The sequence below is a fragment of the Leopardus geoffroyi genome, chromosome A1 (genome assembly GCF_018350155.1).
Source record: "Leopardus geoffroyi isolate Oge1 chromosome A1, O.geoffroyi_Oge1_pat1.0, whole genome shotgun sequence".
Lineage (NCBI taxonomy): Eukaryota > Metazoa > Chordata > Mammalia > Carnivora > Felidae > Leopardus > Leopardus geoffroyi.
Genome location: NC_059326.1, coordinates 4,291,908 through 4,314,063, shown reverse-complemented (window position 1 = coordinate 4,314,063; position 22,156 = coordinate 4,291,908). Strand labels below are relative to the sequence as shown.

The window sequence follows — 22,156 nt, the reverse complement described above, 5'->3', positions numbered from 1 at the left end:
AGCCAGCAGACAGCTGTTGATTTCCTTTCATGGTCCCCATGCCGTGCTGAGCTTAGACGTAGACACAGCACTGTGGTCTTTGCTCTGAAGGAAATCTCGGTTCGTACGGCACACACCTCATGCAACTTCGAATGTCACCGATAAAGATTGTTTTAAAATAAATTTTAGCTAAATACGTTTATACACATATAGCTAGAAATGAAGAAATGGTGTGCTGAGAGTATAATTAAGAGAAATGAGGGGTGCCGGTGTGGGGGGGGGGGCTCAGTTGGTTAAGCGTCCGACTTCCAGTCGGGTCATGATCTCGAGGTTTGCGAGTTCGAGCCCCACGTCGGCTCTGTGCTGACAGCTCGGAGCCTGGAGCCTGCTTCGGATTCTGTGTCTCCCTCGCTCTCTGCCCCTCCCCCGCTCACACTCCGTCTCTCAAAAATAAATATTAAAAAAAAATTTTTTTTAAGAGGTGATTAGTTCAGTCATTGAACATTTAACGTGTAGTTGATGAGTGCTTACTCTGCACGAGCCCCTCTTCTGGGTTCGAAACTGAGGTGGATAGTAGGTCACCAGATGCTTTGTTGTTTCTGTTCCTGGCCTCCCGGTCCGGTCTCTAACTCGGACGGAGGAAAGTCGCGCTGTTAGGCAGGAGCTACAGCGAATGAGAAGCCTCAAAGGGCCCCGCTTCCCTGAGTTCTAAAGCAAGTGACGGTTTCCACGGAGTTCCTGGAACACTCACTCTTCACCTGCTCCACGTTCCTGTCTTTTATGTGGGATCCCTGGGCGTGTCTGACCAAGAGGTTTGTCATAACCAAGCCGTGGGACAGGGGCAGGGTTAGAAGAAGGTCTGCACAGAATAAAAGAGAAGCAGCGAAGGGGTTGGTGCCCTTGGTTTTTAAGACCAGATCCGCACATTACACTTCAAAGGAAGGGTAGAAACTTCTGTCCGTCTGACCTTGTCCCTTAGGACATGAAACATTCGACTTCAAAGGGAGAGTCATATCGTTAACTGCTGAGCTTAAAATGAAATGCTGCCTTTTCCTTTTCCTGATGAATGAGTGAAATTATAATAAGGTCTTAATATGAGATTGAATCAGCAGGAATTCAGCTATTTGTGGTCAAACAGCAGTGGAACCCTAGGTGTTAGTCTACCATAAACGTGCAGGCCTCTGATGAAAGGTGGCAGGTGGGTGCAATTTCTTTGGCGTGTGAAATGTTTGGGTATGAGAAGGGTGTAGTACCAGACTCAAGCCTGTAATTAAAGGATAAGACGCGACGAGGTGTGCGTTGTGCCAGAGCATCTGCATCCCGGCGGGCATGTTGCTGTTCAGCAGACACCATGACAGCTCAGGAAGCTGAGCATTGCACGCATCCCGATGTCTCTTTCTACACTTCCGAAAGGTCTGATTTTTATTACTCTGTTTATGTGAGGACTCAGTTATGAGCTGATAACGTGAACGAACTTAGAAATCCCTTGGCTCAAATCAAATGCCTTTATGGAAGTAGGCCTGCATTCAAGGCAAAACGAAAGCGTATCCAGCTGGAATCTAACTAAACAAAATTAAACTTGGCTCTGCATTACAAAGGCTACCGAACTAGTTACGGCAGATCACCGAGAAGAAGCTTCAGACGGGGCACCTTAAATTGTGTGCTTCTGATCTCGAGACTTCCACCTTGAGAAAGGCTTATATAATCTATCGCATAAGAGCCAGATTAAAACAGCAGGCCGTACTCCGTTACCAAAGATATCATCGCATCCCAGCGGCTTCATGTGAGAAAGATTACCAGCGGCCCATTAAGATGCCAGCATACCACAAAAATTGACATAGACCCTCCCCTTTTTTTAATAAGACAGAGTATCCAGAACCGTATGGGTTATAATTGAACTCTGAAAGACCTAACCCTTTGACTCAAACTTTAGTCACTCAAAATTTATCGTAATGGATTTTGACCCATAGATGGTCCTTGAGAATTTGCCTTCACTTTCAATACCCCTTGCACAGAAACGGGATGCGAAAGGTAGCCTGTCTGAGTTTTCCATGTCCCCCACGTCCCCCTGAGGGTACCTGTTGACTGGACAGTGTGCAGTCACTTTCTCCCATCTGGGGCGAGGCCACAGTTGAGCCTTTGGGCCTCAGTCCAGCTGCCCTTCATGTTGTCATGGTGAAGTTAGGAAGGATCCAGGTCCGGTGACTGTAACAGACCCCAGACAGCAGCCTCGTGAACGCACCCACCCGGTGCTGGCGGTGGCCACGTGGAGTCCGAAACCACGCTCCCGGCTTACAGCTCCCCCTCGCCGGGGACTCACCTTCACAGACGGCCCGACGTGACAGACCTCAGGAGCAAGGGGCACATCTGTTTCCTTTAAGAACGTGACTCACAGGGTGCTCACTTTACTTCCAAGCATAGCCATTTTGAAAAATGGGGAGAGTGGATACGGAGGGTAGTTGTTTCTCTCTGCCATGATATCCTCACGTTCAAAATTAGTTGGGACGCCTCAGCGAACCTTCCTTTTTTTTTTCCCATTTGCCATTTTCCATTTATTTGTGCTCTTCCTTTTTTTTTTTTTTTTTTTTTTCAACGTTTATTTATTTTTGGGACAGAGAGAGACAGAGCATGAACAGGGGAGGGGCAGAGAGAGAGGGAGACACAGAATCAGAAACAGGCTCCAGGCTCTGAGCCATCAGCCCAGAGCCTGACGCGGGGCTCGAACTCACGGACCGCGAGATCGTGACCTGGCTGAAGTCGGACGCCTAACCGACTGCGCCACCCAGGCGCCCCACATGCTCTTCCTTTTTTTTTAAGTGCTCCTAAAACATCGAAGCATAGCTGACAATGTCACGTTAGCACACCCTCTTTTGCAACCGCTCTTTTGCCCAATCCAGGCAAACTGTTTGTCTGAAAGTGTCGGACACGCCCGGAGAATAACTAGCACGGGACCTCATCATAAGCCCCTGTGGAGTAGATACAAGACTTAGACGATGTTTGAAAATTTGCCACACACTGTGATCAAGGAACCGTCTGTGTTCTCAATCAGGTAGAATTTGCTTAACTAGTTTATAGGTTTGTGATAAGGATTACAGTTTATACTTTATTTCCCAGGGAATTAAAAGATTTGTTAATGACTATCTTAGTTTAAAAAAAAAAAAACAGGCTTCTAGGCTTTACTGTGGTGATCATTTCACAATACATGCAAATAGCAAATCATTATGTTGTATACCTAAAACTTCTGTAACATGTCAATTATGCCTTTGTTAAAAAATTACAAATGAAAGTATAACATATCCATCTGTCAGTCATGAATAAGGCTTAGTTTTTTGGTTACATCTTTAAAAAATACGTGGGCTGCAGTTTTTTTTCCTCAAAAAGTTTTAATGTTCAACTAAAGCATACATTAGAAGACAGTGGATGTCATGTTTAAGTCACAAATCCGTCTTTTGAGGACAGTTTTTAGAATTCTAGCTTTTGTCGTCATGATGTCACCGTGAGTATGGCCTGGTAGGTTTATGCGTTGCCACTTGGATACCCTTCCTCCTACTGACCAATCAGGAGGTAGGTGTTTTAGCTTTTAGGTCCCAAGAAAGAACGGTATTGGCAGGAAGAGAATTTTCCAGTGGGAGAGCACTCTTCCATGAAAACTCACACGGCCTTTCTTACAAGAGCTACACGATTGTCCTCAAAAAGCACGGAGGCACTCAGAGCCAGACCCACGGTTCCCTCGGGCGTGGATGACCAGGCATCCATCCGCAGGCCACGACGGGTGTGAGAGCCCAGCCCCCTCCGCGATCCTCACTTCTCCTGCTGAGCTCGGGCTGCCCGCTTTCCACGTCTGTCACAGAGCGGAGCCCCAGCAGTGATGAACTTGTACAAAACGGTTCAGCGTGTCAGGTTTGCTTTCCTCAAGGCTCCTCCCCTTGAGGGCAGACGACCGCCTTCTGGCCGTGTCCTCACGCGGTCTTTCCTCTGAGCCCACCCTGGTGTCTCTCCCTTCTTAGAAGGACTCTAGTCCCCCTGCATTAGCCCCATTTTAGCTTAGCCACCCTTTTAAAAGAAAGGCTCTATCTCCAAATACAGTCACATTCTGCGGCATCGGGGTGGGGGCTTCGACATACGAATTTTGGGGCGGGGGGGCACCCTGCAGTCCGTAACAGTGTATAAAATATGGAAAAATGTTAACATGGTGAGCGACGTGGCCCACGAGGGTTAAATTTAAATCCAGACATTTGCGGGTTTCCTCCTGTGCTCCCATTGTGTTCTGGTGCGTGATACCTGGAGATACAAAGACGTAATTATTTCCTGTGCTGTTTCCGTGTTGGCAGGCCTGGCAGCTTCGGTTCAGCCACCTCGTGGGCTACGGTGCCAAGTATTACTCGTACCTCATGTCCAGGGCGGTAGCTTCCATGGTCTGGAAGGAGTGTTTTCGACGAGACCCATTTAACAGGTAACGAGGGGGAGGAATTCTTCTCTGACACCAGGAATCTGCCACGCCGCTGCGTCTGAAGCCAGGCCGGGAACCTCAGCCGCTTGCCCCGCAGTGCAGGCCACTGCCAGGCCCTTCCGACCGGCTGCCCGAGACGGGGCCGGGCCCCGAGCCTCCACCTCGCCCCGCGGCACTCACGGCTGTCACACACCGGCGATGGTGTGGCACCCTCCTGTCACGCCCGCAGGGACCTCTGCGTGAGGGCTCTTTGCGCCTCCAAAGCGGGCCTAGACTGCTGTGTTCCCGTGCGTCCCCTGTGGGTTTGCGTGGCTGTTCCAGCCTGTCTTGTTGTCTGTTCCCCACTGCTCTGTGCTTCCCGTTACTTGAGGCGGCCTTCCTTATTTTCAGCACAAGCTTCCGAGGAGTCAGTCACACGGAACACCTGATTTCCTCTTTGTTGCCCAACGAAGGACTCGCTACTCTCAGTCATTTGGGAGCAGCACCATTGGAAGCGTTGACTCTCGATGCCAGGGTCCACTTTGCTCCGGAAGGTTCCCCCTTTGCCCGACTTTGGAACGCTTTCTTCCCGTGGAAGACGGTGGCAGTCTGAAGAAGGGGACCCGCTCCCCTGACGGCTCCTCCACCTCTCCCCTTCATGGGGGCCGCTGACCGCCACTTAGTATCGGTAGCTGCAGAACCCCTGCCCCACATCGCTTCCCGCGGCCTGCCTCCTCCTGGGTGCCCTCTCGAGTAGCCTTGCTCACCATTTCCACCACCAGGATGGGCAGTGGTTCAGACGGGAGAATCCGCGGCTGACTCAGCAGCGGAAGGCTCACGAACATGACTGTGGTCTGAGTCTCGGGCCTCAGGCTAGCTGGTGACCGTGGGAGCCTGTAGTGATTCAGTGAGGGAATCGGGTAGGTGGATTTCAGGTAGGGACGTACGATGCCCAACCCCTTCCCCGCCGTGGAGACAGGCCGCGCGAGGTGGCGGCGGGCTGGAAGAGGACGGAGAGCGGGGTCTGGGCTGGGCAGCCCCGCATCCCCAGGATCAGAAGCACAGGAGTATCCTGTCGTGCCCCCCGTGGGCCTCCACAGGATGCTTCTCGACCGCAACCTTGGGGAAGTTGAGTTCTGGTCTCAGAGTCCTTGGAAGGTGCTTCCTTGAAAGCAAACCACTAATGATGATCTGGTCTCATACTCGCTTAAAACATCTTGTCTCCTCACCACACGGACGCGTCTCCAAATACCTGTCAGGCAGCCGTGGATGATGACTGGTGTCTTCACCACTTTCATGTGGTTGAAGATGAACGGCACCTCGGATTTTCGGAGTGCCCTGAAATTTCCGTATGGCGCGTTAGTTCGCATTCACGGTTGTCCTGGCAGAGCACGTACTTCTTACGAGAGGAAACTGAGGCTCGGAGAGGGCAAGTGGTTTGTCCGAGGCCTCACAGTTCAGACTGGAGTGAGATGATAAAACAGGTCTGCTGATTCCCAGCCCCCTCCCCCTCCCCGTCTCCTGCACAACTCCAGCTTTTCATGCAGCTTGATGCAGGTTGGGGTTTTCTTAGCATCTAATAATCACATTCAGTTCCAAAGGCTTTGGAACTTGAGTCTGAGGTCATAGAATGTCGAAGTGTTTTGCAGCTTCGTAGCCACATGTTCTTTTGTCTCCTGCCCTTCGCATGCCGCACACATTCGGTCTGCTTTTCAGATTTTGTTATTTTCAAAAGACCGAAAGCCAAAATTGACTATAATAAATCATTTCGGGGAATTACGATTCTTCACTGGAGATTTCTATAAACAGGCAAAATATTACCTTGTTTAAAGGAACTGCACTTTACTAGAAGACCACATACTATTAAGTACGTATATTTCTTGCATTTATATCTTGTTTATGTGTGCATTCTTGCCTAGACATGTAGTTTGCCACACTTTTATAGACATGTAAAAGTAAGCTAGTAAAAATACTCATAAGGCTAGAAAATTTCTTACCTATGTCAAAAGATCCTTTTTGATCCCACTCCTGAAAAAAATCACCAGACTGGATGCCTCACCAGAAAGCCAGGGGCCAGGAGGAGGTACACCCCTCCCCCAGGCCAGAGGTCAGGCAGGGCCTCTCAGCCACCTGTCCCCTCCCTGGGTGGGCCCAGCCTTCTGTCCCTGTTTCCTAATTCAGGACACGCTTTGCCTTAGCACCCACTTCGTGTTTGACATCAACCTATGTTGGACACTGTGACGCCATCAGAAATTCTGATTAGAAACCGCGTTTGCAAAATTGCCCGTATGCAAAGATGCTCCAGAAATAGTGCAATGAAACCATCATGATTTATGTGACTTCTGTCATCATGGGTGTCAGTCATCTGGCATTAAAGGAATTGCATTTTCCATAGTACACAAAAGTAGCTCTAAATAGCCTTGTGTCTGGGTGCCATTAAGTTGGAGAATTTCTGTCTATAAAAGTTCTCCAAAATCTGCCTGCGAGGATCATCACAGACGGTGTTCCCTGCAGAATCCAGCAGACAGAGAGCATCACAGACGGGCCGTTCCGAACTTTGCCCTTTCCACCTGTATACTCAAGAGTCAGTTTCCTGTTCCATTAGCTGTTACCCTAAGCCAAGGTCTCCGGGTGTAATTAACCCTCTCCTGCCAGCTTTTTCTCCTTCGCTTGTATTTCACAGTCTTATTTTTTCTCTCTCTGTTTCATCTCAGCGTAAATAATTCCAAAACCTCACTTTAAGATAATCCCAAAGACGATGGAGAATAGGATAGCTTCCACTTAGTATATGATCCATAAACGAAATAATCCTTTCTTTGAAGAGAGATTGCTTGCTGTGAAACAAAGCTAAAAATACACTTCTCCTTTTACAGTAAATGTTTCACACCTAGTTTGACTTTATTAGAGTAATTCAAAAATTGGAATTCGATGTTTAGAAGCAGGAAAATCGAGGGCTGAGCTATCTCATGGTGGCGGCTTTTCTGTCAGCGTGGCTTCATTTGGAGAAAGAAACCAAGACACGGGTGACCGGGGGCTGGGCGGACTGCCCGTGTCAGTGCCTGTAACGGTCTCTTTTTCTCCCCCCACCAGGACGGCAGGGGAGCGCTATCGCAGGGAGATGCTGGCACACGGCGGGGGCAAGGAACCGATGCTCATGGTGCAAGGTAAAACAAAACGAGGATTGGGAACTTTGCTGTGCGACCTTCTTTCTTTCAAGGTTTTATGGGTTGTATATATTTTAAATTATAATATAATTTAACGTTGCCATACAACGTTATATTAGTTTCAGGTGCACAGCACGGTGATCGGGCAGGTGTGTACATTACGCCAGGGTCACCAGCATATTGTCGCTGCCATGGGTCACCGAACACTGTTATGACAGTGTTATTGACTGTATTTCCTATGCTGTGCTTTTCATCTCTGTGACTTATTTATTTGATTACTGGCAGTTGGTACCTCAGTCCCCTTCATTGATTTCGCCCATCCCCTCACCACCCTCCTGTTTTATGGGTTAGGTTTTAATATTAGCTCTTGGAGTTATGTTTTTGCGCCGTCTATAGTGAAAGCTGTTTCATATTTCCTCCATACATTTTTTTTTTTTTTTTTGCCTTTAGAGATGATGCGTCAGCTGTGTCCTTTGTTCTGAGCATGTATCTAGTTCATTGTATCCCAAACAAATTAATTTTTAGTTACTGTGATGTATTTAGATGCCAGGATAAAATTTCAGGTTTTAACTTTTAAAATGTAGGAAATTTGTAAGTTTGTCATAAATTATCAAAAAAATTGGTTTTAATAGGTCCCAGTGTATTTCTTTAGCTTAAAGAAGTCCTGTAAGCTTTCTCTGAAAGCTTAGCTATGCCTTTGCTAGAAATTCCAAGACATTTTTTTACCCATTGACAAATTAGAACCTAAGTAAATCTTCTCTTTGAGGTACTACGATGCTTGTTGTCTTAGGTAATTTGGGAGGTTCGTTTTTTCATTTAAGTATTTACACTGAAAATTTAATTGTAAATGGAAGTGACCATCATGGGTTTTCATAAAATGTTCTCGCAAATATTTTAAGGAACATGCGAATATTATTGGATCTCAGTGTATTGACAATCTTATTTGCAGCTGATCTCCCTAACTAGCTGATAAAAATTGCTTTTAGGAAATACCATCCAGCAGTGGAGAAATATGGTCGCAGTGGGTCTGACGTCAAGGTTTCCTTGCCTAGATCTGTTCGGTCTAACACCTGTTGCGGGTGTTCACGGAGCCCCAGGTCCTTCCCTTTAGCTGTGTGTTCAGCGGGTACTTGCTGAGCGCTCACTCTGCCCGGGGCACCGCTGTGGTTGTGTGTTGTGTTGCCCTGTGCGGAGGGCAGGAGCGGAAGAGGCGAAGACGAACATCGGGTCCTTGTGCGGCTCGCGCTCCTTCAGCTCTGCCGGGAGGGGGCGCTCTCGTGGGGACAATCCGCCCGATGCCGGCCGCGTGTTTAGAAAACAAATCTGCCCGCCTGCAAACCCTGCAGTTTCATGGGGCCCCGCCCAACCAGAGATGACAAAAGTCCGCCACAGCCACGCTTTGCTCTTCCATCAGTGCACTGCCCTCGGAGCCGTCCTGCGGTGCAGAGGGCACGCTGATGGCGCCTCAGTTCCCACTTGAGCCTTACTGGCCCTTCGTGAACTGTGCCACATCCAGGGAATGGTTTAAAATGGTTTGCGTGCGTTGGTTGATGCAATCTTCTAGCCACCCTAGGAGGTGGGAATGATCGTTATTCCCATTTTACCGAGGCTGAAACAGGTCAGTCCTTGGTCCATGTTAGAGGCAGTGAGTAGAACAGTCAGGATTTGAACCTGTGACTTCTGGCTGCAGAGACCGAGGTCGTCGGCAGTCTGTGCTGTTTCACGTGTTTGCGGAACACGACACTGGGGTAAGGGTCTCCTACGGACCCGCGCGAAAGGCAGATTACTTGGCTCATGATAGTAAGCAACCAAGAGGTTAAATTGTGTGCTTATAGCCAGTGGTTTGTGGTCCTGCACGAAAAGCCCACTGTGCTCCAAGAAGAGATGCTGTAGGATGGCTTTCTCCCGTAGATTTTCTGTTCTGTATAGTCTCCCAGTAGCCGTGCTCAGCTTCTCCTTGTTGAGACCAAGGTCTAAATGGTGTCTGCACATAAGTATTAGCTTCCATATGGTTCCATCAAAGGGGGAAAAAAGTAAATCCTTTCCTGTGTTTGTCTTTTGGCTGGTGTGTTGGTCTACCCTGCCTCCAGGAATGTTGTAAGAAACCTCTCTAAAAATTCTGCTCTTTATATGAAATGTCATTGTGTTAAGAAACCTAATATTTCCCACACCAGAATTCGCACACTTGGGAGAGAAAAACAAGATTGTGGTTCCAACCAGGGATGAGAAAGTGTTCGGATTCCAGTTAACAATAGAATGGTTCTGCTTTTAAACCTCAATATTTGTCTTAATGTGGTTCTGTCTGATCTCATTAATTCACATGGTTTGTTACATGTCAAAGATGAATGGGGGACGTGCGGAGAAGTTACGCCTGTCGTCGCTTTATAGGGTTGGATTTGTAAGACAAGACCAGCAGCGGCTTCTCATTTTCTTGTATGCAGCCAGCCTGTACCCCAAAACAGAATGTCTTAGGGGACGGCTAATAGCCGAACACCAGGGTACCCCTAGGAGTAGCGATTGGTGAAATTGTTAAGAGTTGCGATATAAAAGCTTAGATGATCTGGGAGGCATTATTCCTGTTCGGAAGTGTAATTTTTACCAGGTGTTTATTAAATATGTTATTTAACTACTTACTAGGTCAACGTAAAGAGTTATATTAAGTAGCAAAAGATGAGGAGAACACCTCCCTTCAAATTACGTTCCTCCCTGGCCAAACGACAACTTTGTTAACGTCCTTACTTTAAGACTTCTATGGCGGATGAACCTCAGGCCATTCCTTAGAGTCAGAATACCTCTGCCTCGTACTGATGCTCTCCAAATGATACCTAGTCACAGAACTCAAATACGTCATGCTTTTGACCTTTGAATAATAAAAACCACACAGGTGAGCTGTGTTTAGAAAGAGTCGTCATCGGCTCTGAATCCCTTGGCCTTTTCTGGGCCCACTGACGGATGAGCCTCCTTGTGGCCAGAGCCCGGCCTGAAGGAAGTCCCAGAGAACACAGCATTCCTCTTTCTTGTCTCCCACTGGTCGCCCCCCATTCATCAGCTAAAGGGTGCTGCCACGCAGCCCTGTCCCGGTGCTGACTCTAGCCCGAGGGAGTAGCTGTCGCCCGATAGAGTCGGGGACTCTATCCCTGACTGAGGGAGCCCCGCGGGGAAATAAATCCCAAGTCGTGCAACCGTGGCAACAGGAGGCTTTGGTAGAGTCAGAGCCCATAGTTGTTTCCTCTCAACACTCCAAACGCCATTTGAAAACAACTTGGTGGTTAAATAGCAGTTAAAACGGCATGTCCCCCCTCGGGGAAGAAAAGAGGTCACGTGGTACCACAGCCTACTGTACTAGGATGGGCCCTTGCTGGCTCTGGCTTCCGGGAGAAAGTCACTTCCCCTCCCTCGGTGTGTCCTTACCTGACTTTAGACACATCCATGGCACATGCAAAGATACAGGTTATAAGCACAGCATTCGTTTCCTTAACACCCGCCCCCCCGCCCCCCGCCACTCAACCGTTTGGCAACACCTGATAGAAACCAACTTTCTTAATTGCCAAGAATTCCGGGCTGAGCTTGAACTCCTTGTATTCAGTTGCCGGTGGTGAGTTTTTTCTCCCCTTCTTGCCATACGCTACCCCCACCCGCCAGTGTTTTTTTGGTTTATGTTAAGTACCCCATTTCTGAGTAATAAGAGCACGTCAGGGTTTTGCCGGAAAGAAACGATGATAACGTGATAGTTTCATTCATTTTCTTATTTTTCAAAGCTGAGACTAGAATGCCTCTAAGGGTGCCGTGGGTTCAGTGTCCATCACAACCGTTCCAGAAAATGTACGGGTTGCTAGAACGCAAACATGCAGGAAGGCTTGTGCGTAGCAAGGGAGCGCCGTTTTGTACCCACTGGGCAGCACGATCGTGTCGTACCACACCAGACACGAGGGTGGAATGATTCGGCCCCGCGGGATAGAAGTTGCATGATTTCAGCAGTTTGTGAACGACGGAGGGAGTCCTCACGCATAGCTTCCTCTGCACGCCGTGTTTCTGTGTTTTATGTCCTCTACGAGCTTGGGCGAATGGCCCCTGTTAAGTTTTTAGGTTCAGATTTATCATTCCGATGATCAGGAAAGACAACAACAGCAGCAACTAACATTTGCAGAAACTGCTACGTGCCGATACCTTCCGCTGTGCTGCCCGATTTAGTCCCCAAAGCGTAGGTCAGATGGTCTCCATTTTTACAGATAACGAAACCGTCAAGAGTTCATTCTCTCTCTGTGCCGCCTCTCCTCCCGACTCCCGCGTCTTCCTCGGTTGACCTCTAAATTCTGACTTGAGATCGAGCTGGTCCCTAGAACATGGGAGAGGTAAGTGGAGTGAGCCCTGAGGCCTGCACGATCCCCAGGAGTCTGCGGTTGGTTGTTTCTAACCTCACATCCTAACTGTTCCCCTTGACATCGGAGAGGCCTGCCTGCCATCCAGCCATCAGCAATAAGATTTCCCTTCATCTGTTTTTGTAGGAGCTCCTTTAGACTTTTGTGGTAAAGCTGTCAACTTAGTTTATAATCATTCTGAGTCATGGTGGTTCCGAGAGAAAAGGTCCCCGCCGCAGCCCAGTGAGCTCGATGCCCAGTAAGTGTCATGTTTCTGCCTCTGGTTAGAGCACTCCCTGTGCTCTACCCCTCAACCTTTGCACCAAGAATTTTGCGGGGGGAAGGAAAGGTTAAAGTCCAAGACTTTCGCATTCCAGGAGGCTGTTGCGAACACTCAACCACTTTACTTCTGTGCTTGTTGCCAGAGGAGAAACTCTTAGCTTCATTTTTATGTCTCTGTGGTCAAAAGCCGTCATGCCAGTAGAGACAGAAAGTATTAACCTGGCAGAGTTTTTAAAAGGACCAAACATCAGAGAAGACTGAAAGAATTACTAGGTAAATGAGTCTACTCTCAGTGGCACTCCCTTCAGTTTGTGTTGCCAAACTGACTCCTGGAACCAAAGTCTAGGAGCCCACAGGGCCTCACTTGAAGCTGATGAAAATCATAATACCTTACATTTCTGCCGAGCTTTATGGTTTTCCAGGCACGGTCGTTTTTGCCATAATTATCCTGTGTCATCTATTCTAACTTACTACATATCATCTTTGTCCAAGAAAAAACCCCAGAGAATTGTGGTCTCTATTCCAAAAGGTCATCCCTGTGCCCTGAGGAGTTTCCTACAAACCGTCTATAGTGATGACTCCTCTTTTCTTCAAAAACCATCTTGGTCCCAGTAGCTGTGCACACAGCCGGCTTTCAGATCTCGGTTTCACGCCAACTCACAGCAAGGCTCCTTGGAGAGACGGTTGATTCCAGGGCTGAGTGTAAAGTACGAGCCAGGAGCTCCAGGAAATAAGAAAGTGCCCAGAAACACACCCAAGGAGGGGTGTGTATGTCAAAGGGAGGCAAACTGAAAAGAGTTCCCAGTGGCCAAAGTCGTGACAATTTGAGCAACCGAGTAAATAAGGCAGTTACTAGAATATAACAGAAAGTATAGAATTTCTGCCTTTGAGTTCGCAGTGATGTAAATGATTGAATAAATAAACGGGGAGAATAAACAAACCTCCCGTGCAGAAGCATTTCAACAATGTATGCAGACAGATGCTCCGCTCTCCAGGAAACGGATCGTAAGTTAAGTGTGAATGTACAGGGCGGTTTCCTTCCAAGGGAATACAGTGTGGAAAGGGGCGGGAGAAATTACAGGAACTTTCTAGAGGAGAAGCTGAGAAACACTCCCCCGGTCGGGTGCTCAAGGTCAGCATCGACAGCGAAGCCATGTTGATAGGATGTGCCCTTGAGATGATGTTCGAGAAAGGCTCTTCACCTCTGTGGGCTTCCTTCCCAAACCCGTCACCCAAACTGAGGGACAGAGTACAAAATACCCAAACGGCCCACCTCAAAAGTGTCAAGGTCAGGGAATTGAAGAGACTTTCAAGGTGTGCAGGGGAAGCTAAGCAGGGGTGACGGGCTGCGTGCGGTGTGGTGTCCTGGATGGGACCTTGGGGCAGAACGAGGACATTAGGTAGAAACGAAGGGAATGTGAGTAAATGCCGACTTTAGTGAACAGCCGTGAAGGAATATCGGTTAACTAGTTGTGACGCCCGTGCCCAACCAAGGGAAGACGTTAACAGTGGAGGACCGCACCGACCGACTGGGGCACGTGTGTGGGAACTCTCTATCCTCACAATTCTTCAGTAAATGTAAAACTATCCTAAAATTACCAGTACACGAACAAGCCTCTTTGGAAAGCTTTCTGGTAATGGCGCTGCTGCTCGCGGTGTCCCCTCCCTGCTCCCCAACTCCATTTGCCGTATTTTTCTGCTCTCCTGCCACTGTCACCTGGGGGGGAGGTGCGGGGGGAGCCCATGGGGACCGTTGGAGGAGGGGCTGCTTGGCACAGCGAGCGGTCAGGGGAAATGGGTATCACGCAGGCATTGTAGATGCTGTGAAGGACTTCTGGCATTTACTCTGAGGACCAGAGAAAGCACCGACAGTGTTTGCAAGGCAGGTAGTGACAAGATCAGGTTTAGGGTTTCCGGTGTCCGCCGCCTGCTGACGAGGGGCCGCCTGGTTCGAAGAGGCCCCTTGCTGGCAGTAATCCTGGTGAGAGCCGAGGGCGACCAGCCTGGGAGAGTAGGCAGTCGGGATGAGAAGAGGTTTTCTGATTTAAGACCATTTATGAAGTAAGAGCCGCTGGCCGTGGAATCGATTCTGTGTGGAAGTGAGTCAGTGGGCGGGATGCCAGAGATGGTTCCCAAGTTCCCAACTTTGGCCGCAGGAGAGGTGGCCGTGCTCTCGAGAGCCCAGGGGACCCACCGAGGAGAGCGGTGGAGCCGTGGCTGACTGCAGTGTAAGGCATCAGGAGGCCTACGGGATGGCGCCCGGGGGGCCCAGTCAGTTAAGCGTCCGGCTCTTGGAATCAATCGGCTCTGGTCGTGACCTCGCGGTTTCGTGGGCTCGAGCCCCACGTCGGGCTCTGCACTGACAGCACAGAGCCTGCTTGGGATTCTGCCTCTCTCCCTCTCTCTCCACCCCTATCCCACTTGTGCTGTCTCTCTGTCTCTCCCAAAACACGTCCATAAACTTTAAAGACAGGTAACGAGAGAAACACAGGCCCGACAAGCAGCCCCGCTGCCCTGGAACAGCTCAGCGCACGTGTGGAATTCGGCGCTAGAAGCTCCCAAGTCCAGGGGATGTAATTCCAGGGTTACCGCGGGGACCCGGTGTCCAGAAGCCCCTCTCGCTTAGCGGGAGGCTTTCCCGTTGGCCGTTTGTGCGATACGAACGCGACGGCCGCCGGGAGCAGTGAGCGCTGTCTGTCGGCCGAGGTAGAGCTGACACACAAAAGCCAGGAGGCTACAGAGGCACTCACTCGCTCGACCGCCTTCCCCTGTTGTGCAAACGCATCCACGCTGACTTCGCGAGAGGAGGCATTTTGCATCGTTTCGTGGAACTAACGACCAGTTGTGGTTGTTACTTGCCGTTCTAATCGTGCCGTCTGGTTAATCCCTGAACGTGGCCGTGCCTGGCACAAAGCTGGCAGGCTGGACGCTGTGGGAGAATGAACGGATGTACGGGCACGTTGGACGCTTACTCCTGAGTTGTCGTCGTCATTGTCGTCGTTGTAAATGTGCCTCTTTGCTTTCTCTGTTTCCAATTAAGTGGGATTTTCAAGGGAGAGATTCACACCTGCCAGGTGCTGCCTGACTTAGCTGACGCCTGTGTCCCCTGGGCGTGTAGGGGCTCAGGGTAAAGAAGTGCCAGGACGTGCTCGCGAGACGTGCGCTGTGGCCGACGAGTGCCCGCCCCAGAGTGTGTTTTCCATTTGTGGCTTGTGAGGAAAGCCCTCAGATGTATGAAATATCGGAAGGTAAGACGATTTAAAACTACCGGCATGCCAGGCAAAACTATGCCGTTTGAAGTAAACCAGATGAATTTGCATGGGTTGCTCAGATGTTTAAAAATACAGATCTTTATTTCCCTCTCGCTGTCAGGAAGGCCTTCCCTGTCTCTCGGTACCTCCTTTCTGTGCTTTGTTGTGTCTTTTTTTTTTTCTTTCCATAGCACATATTTACTTCCTGACATCACGTGTAACGTATTATTTCATTTCTCGGTTTGTCATCTGCGCTCTCGCATAAACTCTAAGCCCCGTCAGAGGAGAGGGACTGATGTTTGCACCTGCCATCTCTCCAGTGCCTGCAACAGGCACTCGGTACGGATATGTTAAATGAGCAAATACATAAATTTTGAAATATGCTGAAAAGGTGAACTATTTCTTGTGCCATAAAAAAGTGGGGACTGTTAGAAAGGGGACAGGTTTTTATTCGCCTTGTCTGCGAAGTTTTATATCACAGAGATATTTCTAAGGGATTTATGGGCCCAAATATTTTTGCGAAAGCCCTTTTCTAACATAAAAGAGAAAGACGGGCAGTGAAAGTTTCAAAGATGCTTGTTCAGCGTCTCCCTCTCTGATTTCATGTCACCGTGTCTGCCCAGCTGTCTGGATATCAGGTTTGCTTTGTCAGTCCTGCCACTCTTTCTGGCTTCCACCTGTCCCACCGGCCGTACCCACACCGGGACCCTAGCTTCGCTGGCCTCAATCCTTTTTTGATCAAAGAGCCTTCGTCGGGAGGGAGAAGGGAGCCACGGCTCCTAAGAGACCGCCATCCATTTGGCTACTCGTCATATCTGTGTTCTTCGTAGAGCTTTTCCGCTATGCACTACGTATATTTATTATACCGCATAACCGGTGTTCTACAAGGTTAGAAGAAAATAGATCCTACCCTGTGCTTTATAATTCCCATAATGCACGACCAAGTCAGTCTGGTGAATTAGTAGTGATTTAAGAAACAGGCATTAAAGTGGAATGTGTTTCCACTGCCGTGGGAGGTCAGAGATAAATTCCGCAACTTGATTTACGGCAGTAAGTAGCGGGCTTTGTTATACAAGGTGAGTCAACTCTTGGGGCTTCATTAAAGTAGGGCCAACGCGAAGTAAAACTCTCCCTGGGAACAGGGGGTCCCAGAGGCATTGGCCTTCACCACCACCTCCCTCCGACGTCTCTCCCTCCTGACAGCCACCTTGTGTGTGTTGGCAGCCAGGACCCTTTGCTTTTAGCCACACAACCTCTGTAGCGTAAGACTGGGGAGCTGTCCCTGTACAGTCTTTCGTGAAAATGTATTATTTTAATATTCTTAGGGTAGTGACCAGTAAGCAATCTGACAGAATGAAGGAAAGTGTTGTTCGTTGTTGATGCTGTTAATTCACTCAAGCTCCGTGAGTATTTACTGAATATTGCTAAGCAGGCACTTGAGGGACACAGAAATAAACCAGTAAGCTAACTGCAGACCCTGGAGCATCCCGTCAGATTTACAGGAAGGCGCCCTCTGGGAGGTGGAGTTGTAGACAGGCGCCCACGCTGGGGCTGTGCAGCCTGCCCTGGGACACAAGGCTGGGGGCCTGCAGGGTTCCTGGGCTTCAGCCACTCCTGCCCCCCACCCTCCCGCCGGCCGGCTACCTGCATACCGGGCACCGACTGGCCAGCCAGGTGAGGTGGCCCCGGGAGGGGATGTGCTGAAGGTGTAAACGTAAGTAAATGTGACACGATGCTGACCCTCCGCTCTCTCCACACCTGTCGTATTAATGGGCAGCACGTCTGGGGATCCGCAGCCTGATTTCACCAGATGCTCTCGTGCAAAATATACTGAGTCTATTCCTGGAGCGTTTTATAACGATCAGAGGCACCCACCCTTGGAATAGCCACTCGGATGCTCTTTGCGTGTAAAAAGACAAGGTCAGCGTTCCAGTGAAACAGTTAAACAAAAGAGAAAATATGTAGGTGTTGTAAATGGAATGCCTTCATGGAAAGAGTGGGGTTTTTTTTCTTTTTTTTTTTTTTTTTTTACTTTCTAAATAAATTGACTTTGCAGCACCAGGAATAAGTCATTCCTGTGGGTTACAGTGTTTTGTTAACGTATCAGGCAGATAACTGCATACTATCATACTAGAAACTGATGAGCATTTTGTATAACTTTTACAGTGTAGGGTAATAGAAACCACATGGCATATTGATCCCTTTATACCAATAAAAAGAAGTCAGCCTTTACCAGGAAATGACAGATCTTTTCTTCTGCAAAACTTAACCCAGGAGCATCTCCTATCCTTGGATTTTTCCCCCCTATTTTATTGTCAGTGTTCCAATGACTGAATTCAGCAACATAATTTTTTGCTAGCAAAGAGGATGAAAAGCCTCTGGGGAAGTAACTTTTAAATAGAATTTTAACTTTTTTCAGGATGTTAACTTTTAACCTATCAGTGTATACGTGTTGTGTGTGTGTGTGTGTGTGTGTGTGTGTGTGTGTACATACACATGCATACAGTAAAACCTTGGTTGGCGAGCATAATTCATTCCAGAAACATGTTTGTAATCCAGAGCACTTGTATATCAAAGTGAATTTGTCCATAAAAAATAATGGAAAGTCAGATGATTCGTTCCACAACCCAAAGATATTCATGTTGATTACAATATTGTAATGATTAGAATACAGGAATATAATACAAGATGATTACAATACTGTAATATAATACAAAATAATAAAGAAAATACAAAATGTAAAGAAAAATAAGTTAACCCACACTTACGTTTGAAAACCTTCATGGTTGGTACGAGGGAGACAAGAGACAGGAGGGTTGTCGTGTGGGACGACTTTCACTATCACTAATGGAACCAACGCTATCTGTTGGCCCAATGGAATCTTTTCCTGCATGGGGGCCATTGTATATGCCCAACAGATGTTGACTACAGTGCAGTATGCATAAACTCTTGTCATACACTGTATATAATGTAACTGGCAATAAGGCAGCAGAGGAAAGGGTCTATATCTGCAGGCGCTTGACCTAGAATGAAGCAAAGCATTCCTAAGCTTTCTCTTGTCTGGAAAAGCAAAGGACTGTTTATAGGTGCTTTGAAGTGACAAAAAATAGACTAGTGCCAGTTGTGGGCGCCTTCCAAGCGTTCTGAAAAATCACTGATTTCTGCCAAACACCAACGCCTGAGACCTACATCCGAGCGTGGGAGGTGATCGCCCACAATCCCACAGCGAGAGAGAGAGAGAGGAACCATTGGCTCCGCTGTGATCATGTGTTGTTCGGAGTCATATGTTACTTGTGTTGCAAGACATCGCTCGTGTATCAAGTTAGAATTTATTAGAAATGTTTGCTTGTCTGGTAGAACACTCGCAGAACAAGTTACTCGCAATCCATGGTTTCACTTGCATATATATCTGTGGCACTTTTCATTTCAATACACTTCCTTGCTTCTACCTACGGGGCGAGTGGGTATTGATAATCCGACAACTGGATAGAAGGGATGGGTGGAGAATCCCCTTAGACAAAAGACCATGGCCCTGCGTGTTCACTGGCGTTCAGGGTGTAGAGCACCTCTTCTTAAACCCTGGGCATCCCAAGTTCCTACTCAGTGGTTTCAGATAGTCAGCACGCAGGAAGGTGATTTGTTTTGCAGAAGTACAAGGGACAGTGACATAACGAAAGCGTGTTAGGTGCGGACACAGTGTCTGTAATCCACATAACATTAATTTGATATGTGGTGTTATCCGCACTTCGCATATATGGGACATAAAGCCTAGACCCTGAGCAACTAACTCAGTGTTGCAAAGCTATTAAATTGGCATTGTCAGGATTTGACCCAGGCCGTTGTGTCTTCAAAGCCTTTGAGGGGCCCATTGCCGGCTCACAACACTCCACCCCTGTGCTCTTGAAGGTATAGATCTTGATACACATTTTGTGGCCTTTTACTTTCGGCGAGTCGCGTTCACGTAACCTCTCCTTGCTGTGTAAATGTGACGGAGCCCCCCCTGCCATTTGTGTCACCGTCTGAGACAGTGCCTCTGGAGGTTGGCTTTACTTGAGATGTGAGCGTCTTTTTGTTCCCAAGTAAATAACTGTGGTAGACTCCTTCCAGGAAGTACACCAGCAATTCCACTTTTAGACGCTATCAACCGCACTACCTTCTAAAAAGAATGTAGATACTACTCTCTCAGCTCTTTTTGATTGCTTAATGGAAATGTGATAAAGGCTTCTTTAAAGATAGTCATTATGGATGGTGTTCTTAACATGCGGTTACAAACGTGCGCTGTTGGCAGTGGGCTAAAGACAGGCTAGCAAAGCAGGTGTCGTTGCCCCAAAGCTCTTGATCTAGATTCTTCGCGTGACACCCGGAGGCTTCAAGCATCAAGGGCTGCGCAAGTTAGGAGCCCTCAGTTAACCTCAGGCGGGACTGATATCGGGGTGCACTGCTGCGTTTCCATCTAGCAAGCATACCGATAAAAGGTAAATAATGATAGCAGCGGCACAGATTTAGAGCAGGTTTTAGGGGGGCAGTTGAAACTGGCATTTGCTAACCAACTCTTGTTTGAAATGCTGCCAGCGAGCGCAGAGACAGGAGGATGTCTCTTGGTTTAATTGGCCCGTTTCCTGCAAGATCGTTTTACAAGATATCTTCCAGTGTTTACTTGAGTGTTTTCGACTGTCTCTAAGAGAAACTTTTTCCTTTTGATGATTATGGAACACTACTAATGACGAAACTTAGATCAAGGAACGATCAAGCCAAAACCTAATTTTCTCTTTTACTTACTGGTTTATGTTGACATTAAAGTTTTTTTGTTTTTTTTGTTTGTTTGTTTTTTTTAAATATGGAATGATCGGTCCCTTTTCATCCCAGAGTTCACATTGCAAATATTTGCATAAGATTATCGAGTTCTTTTTCTACCTCATCATACAAGGTAGGGAATGTCAAGTAACACATGTCTCACTTTCAGTCTTTTTCCGTACACAACTAAAGGTATGTTCAGTTTGAATAAGCTGTAGGGTCAGGAGGACAGCCAAACTCCACTTATGTTTTCCCTTCAAGCAGTTTAAGAAAACAGAGCTTTAAAAAATTCTTGAAATCTGAAATCACACCCTCAAAATAATTGGAATTCTAGTGGCTCAGTCGGTTGAGCGTCCGACTTCGGCTCAGGTCATGATCTCACAGTTTGTGAGTTGGAGCCCCGCGTCGGGCTCTGTGCCGACAGCTCGGAGCCTGGAGCTGCTTTGGATTCTGTGTCTCCCTCTCTCTCTGCCCCTCCCCCTCTCATTCCCTCTCTCTCTCCCTCTCTCTCTCTCTCTCTCTCTCTCTCTGAAAAATAAATAAACCTTAAAAAAATTTTAAAAGAGCTTTAAAAAAATCCTTGAAGTCTTAAATCACACCCTCAAAATAATTGGAATTCTAGCACCCCGTTCCCCTGGGTCTTCCTTCTGATGCACGTGCTTTTTCACGTTAGGATAGGAATGTCATTAAAAGGCTGCAGGAGCCTCACATGCTGATTTTCCTAAGATAAGTAGTGCTTTATGTTGGACATTAACCAGTTCAGACTAATTTCTCCTGCTTTCACACTGTTGGAGTCGAGTGGACTGGAGAGAGTAGCAGTGGCAGCAACCACAGGAACGAGAGCGATAGCCGTAACTATACCCGCAACTACTTGCTAGAAACATTGGTGGGGAGATTTTGACGTGCCAGGTGCTGTGCTGAGCACGCTGTCCTGTGTCTCCCCCCGCCCCCGCTTCACGCACTGAGCAGTCCTGTGGTGCTCCCCAAGTTTACTGCCCGAGGTCACAGCGTAGCACCTGGTGGGGGTGCGACTCCGGTTCGGGCACCCGGACGGGTCTCGGAAGGACCGGTAGTCTCTTCCACTGATTTTTCAGGTCCTACCAGGAAGCTTCGGCTTGAGAAGTGGTTGTGTGCCTCTCCCACTGTGTTTTCCCGTTCGTTCTTTTGTGACGTTGGGCACAAATACACTGATGCTCAAGGAAGGTACCGTTGAGGTCTCGGAGTGAGATCCGCCCCCCCCCCCCCCCCCCCCAGGCACAGTGGCGAAAGGTGACGTGTGCTGACCAGAGTCGGTGAGACATCAACTGGCTTGCGCGTAGCCAAATAAGATTTGTCGAGTGAGAACGCCCAGCAGGTTTTGGCACTTCACCACACACTCATTGGCAGCAACCCTGTCTCCTTGCACAGCGTAACAGGGATAAAGGAGGGAAGCATGTTCTGGAAGCAGACTTAGAATTTAGTGGCTCCAGGATTATGACATAGTTGCAGTAATAGAGGTAAATGGCAAGCCTGGAATGAGAGCCAAGGAAACTGAATCCCTAATCTCTGGCTTGTTTGGCTGTTTACTCAACGTGGCCTCTGAAATAGCTGAGAGCTTTTTGGAAGAAAGAGCTGGAAGAGAACAGAGCACCTGCGTTCTCAAGGCTAAGACCTCCCTTTTGTAAACGCACTGATTTTTGAAGAGGGTGTGTGTACGTTTAATATGTGGGTGTGTTTGTTTAAGGAAGACGTGGAGCTTCAAAAGGCAAAATGTTTTGTGACCCAGAAGGGTAGTTGCAAATGGAATTATTCCGTCTGACGATAAAGTGGAAAGAAACCAGTTTGTAAACACACCGTGTGTGTGGGGCTCCGGCTGGATCGGCGTCTGTCCAGCAGGAGGCTCAGACCCTCTGCACCCGT

The 22,156-nt window shown here is 48.1% G+C and overlaps 1 protein-coding gene across 6 annotated transcripts in view; it reads left to right on the top strand.

Moving 5' to 3' along the window:
* The window catches only part of LOC123586716 (mitochondrial intermediate peptidase), a 194,979-nt gene that overhangs the window by 123,509 nt on the left and 49,314 nt on the right, over window positions 1-22,156 (top strand). For 2 of the 6 annotated variants that reach the window (XM_045456167.1, XM_045456100.1), the window contains exons 17-18: window positions 4,311-4,432; window positions 7,499-7,572. The exons of 1 other annotated variant lie outside the window; for it this stretch is intronic. In XM_045456167.1, the coding sequence (XP_045312123.1) occupies window positions 4,311-4,432; window positions 7,499-7,572 (196 nt within the window). Of the gene's footprint in view, window positions 1-4,310; window positions 4,433-7,498; window positions 7,573-22,156 lie in introns of those variants that run through there. 3 more of the 6 variants (XM_045456338.1, XM_045456252.1, XR_006706993.1) reach the window with 2 other exon arrangements.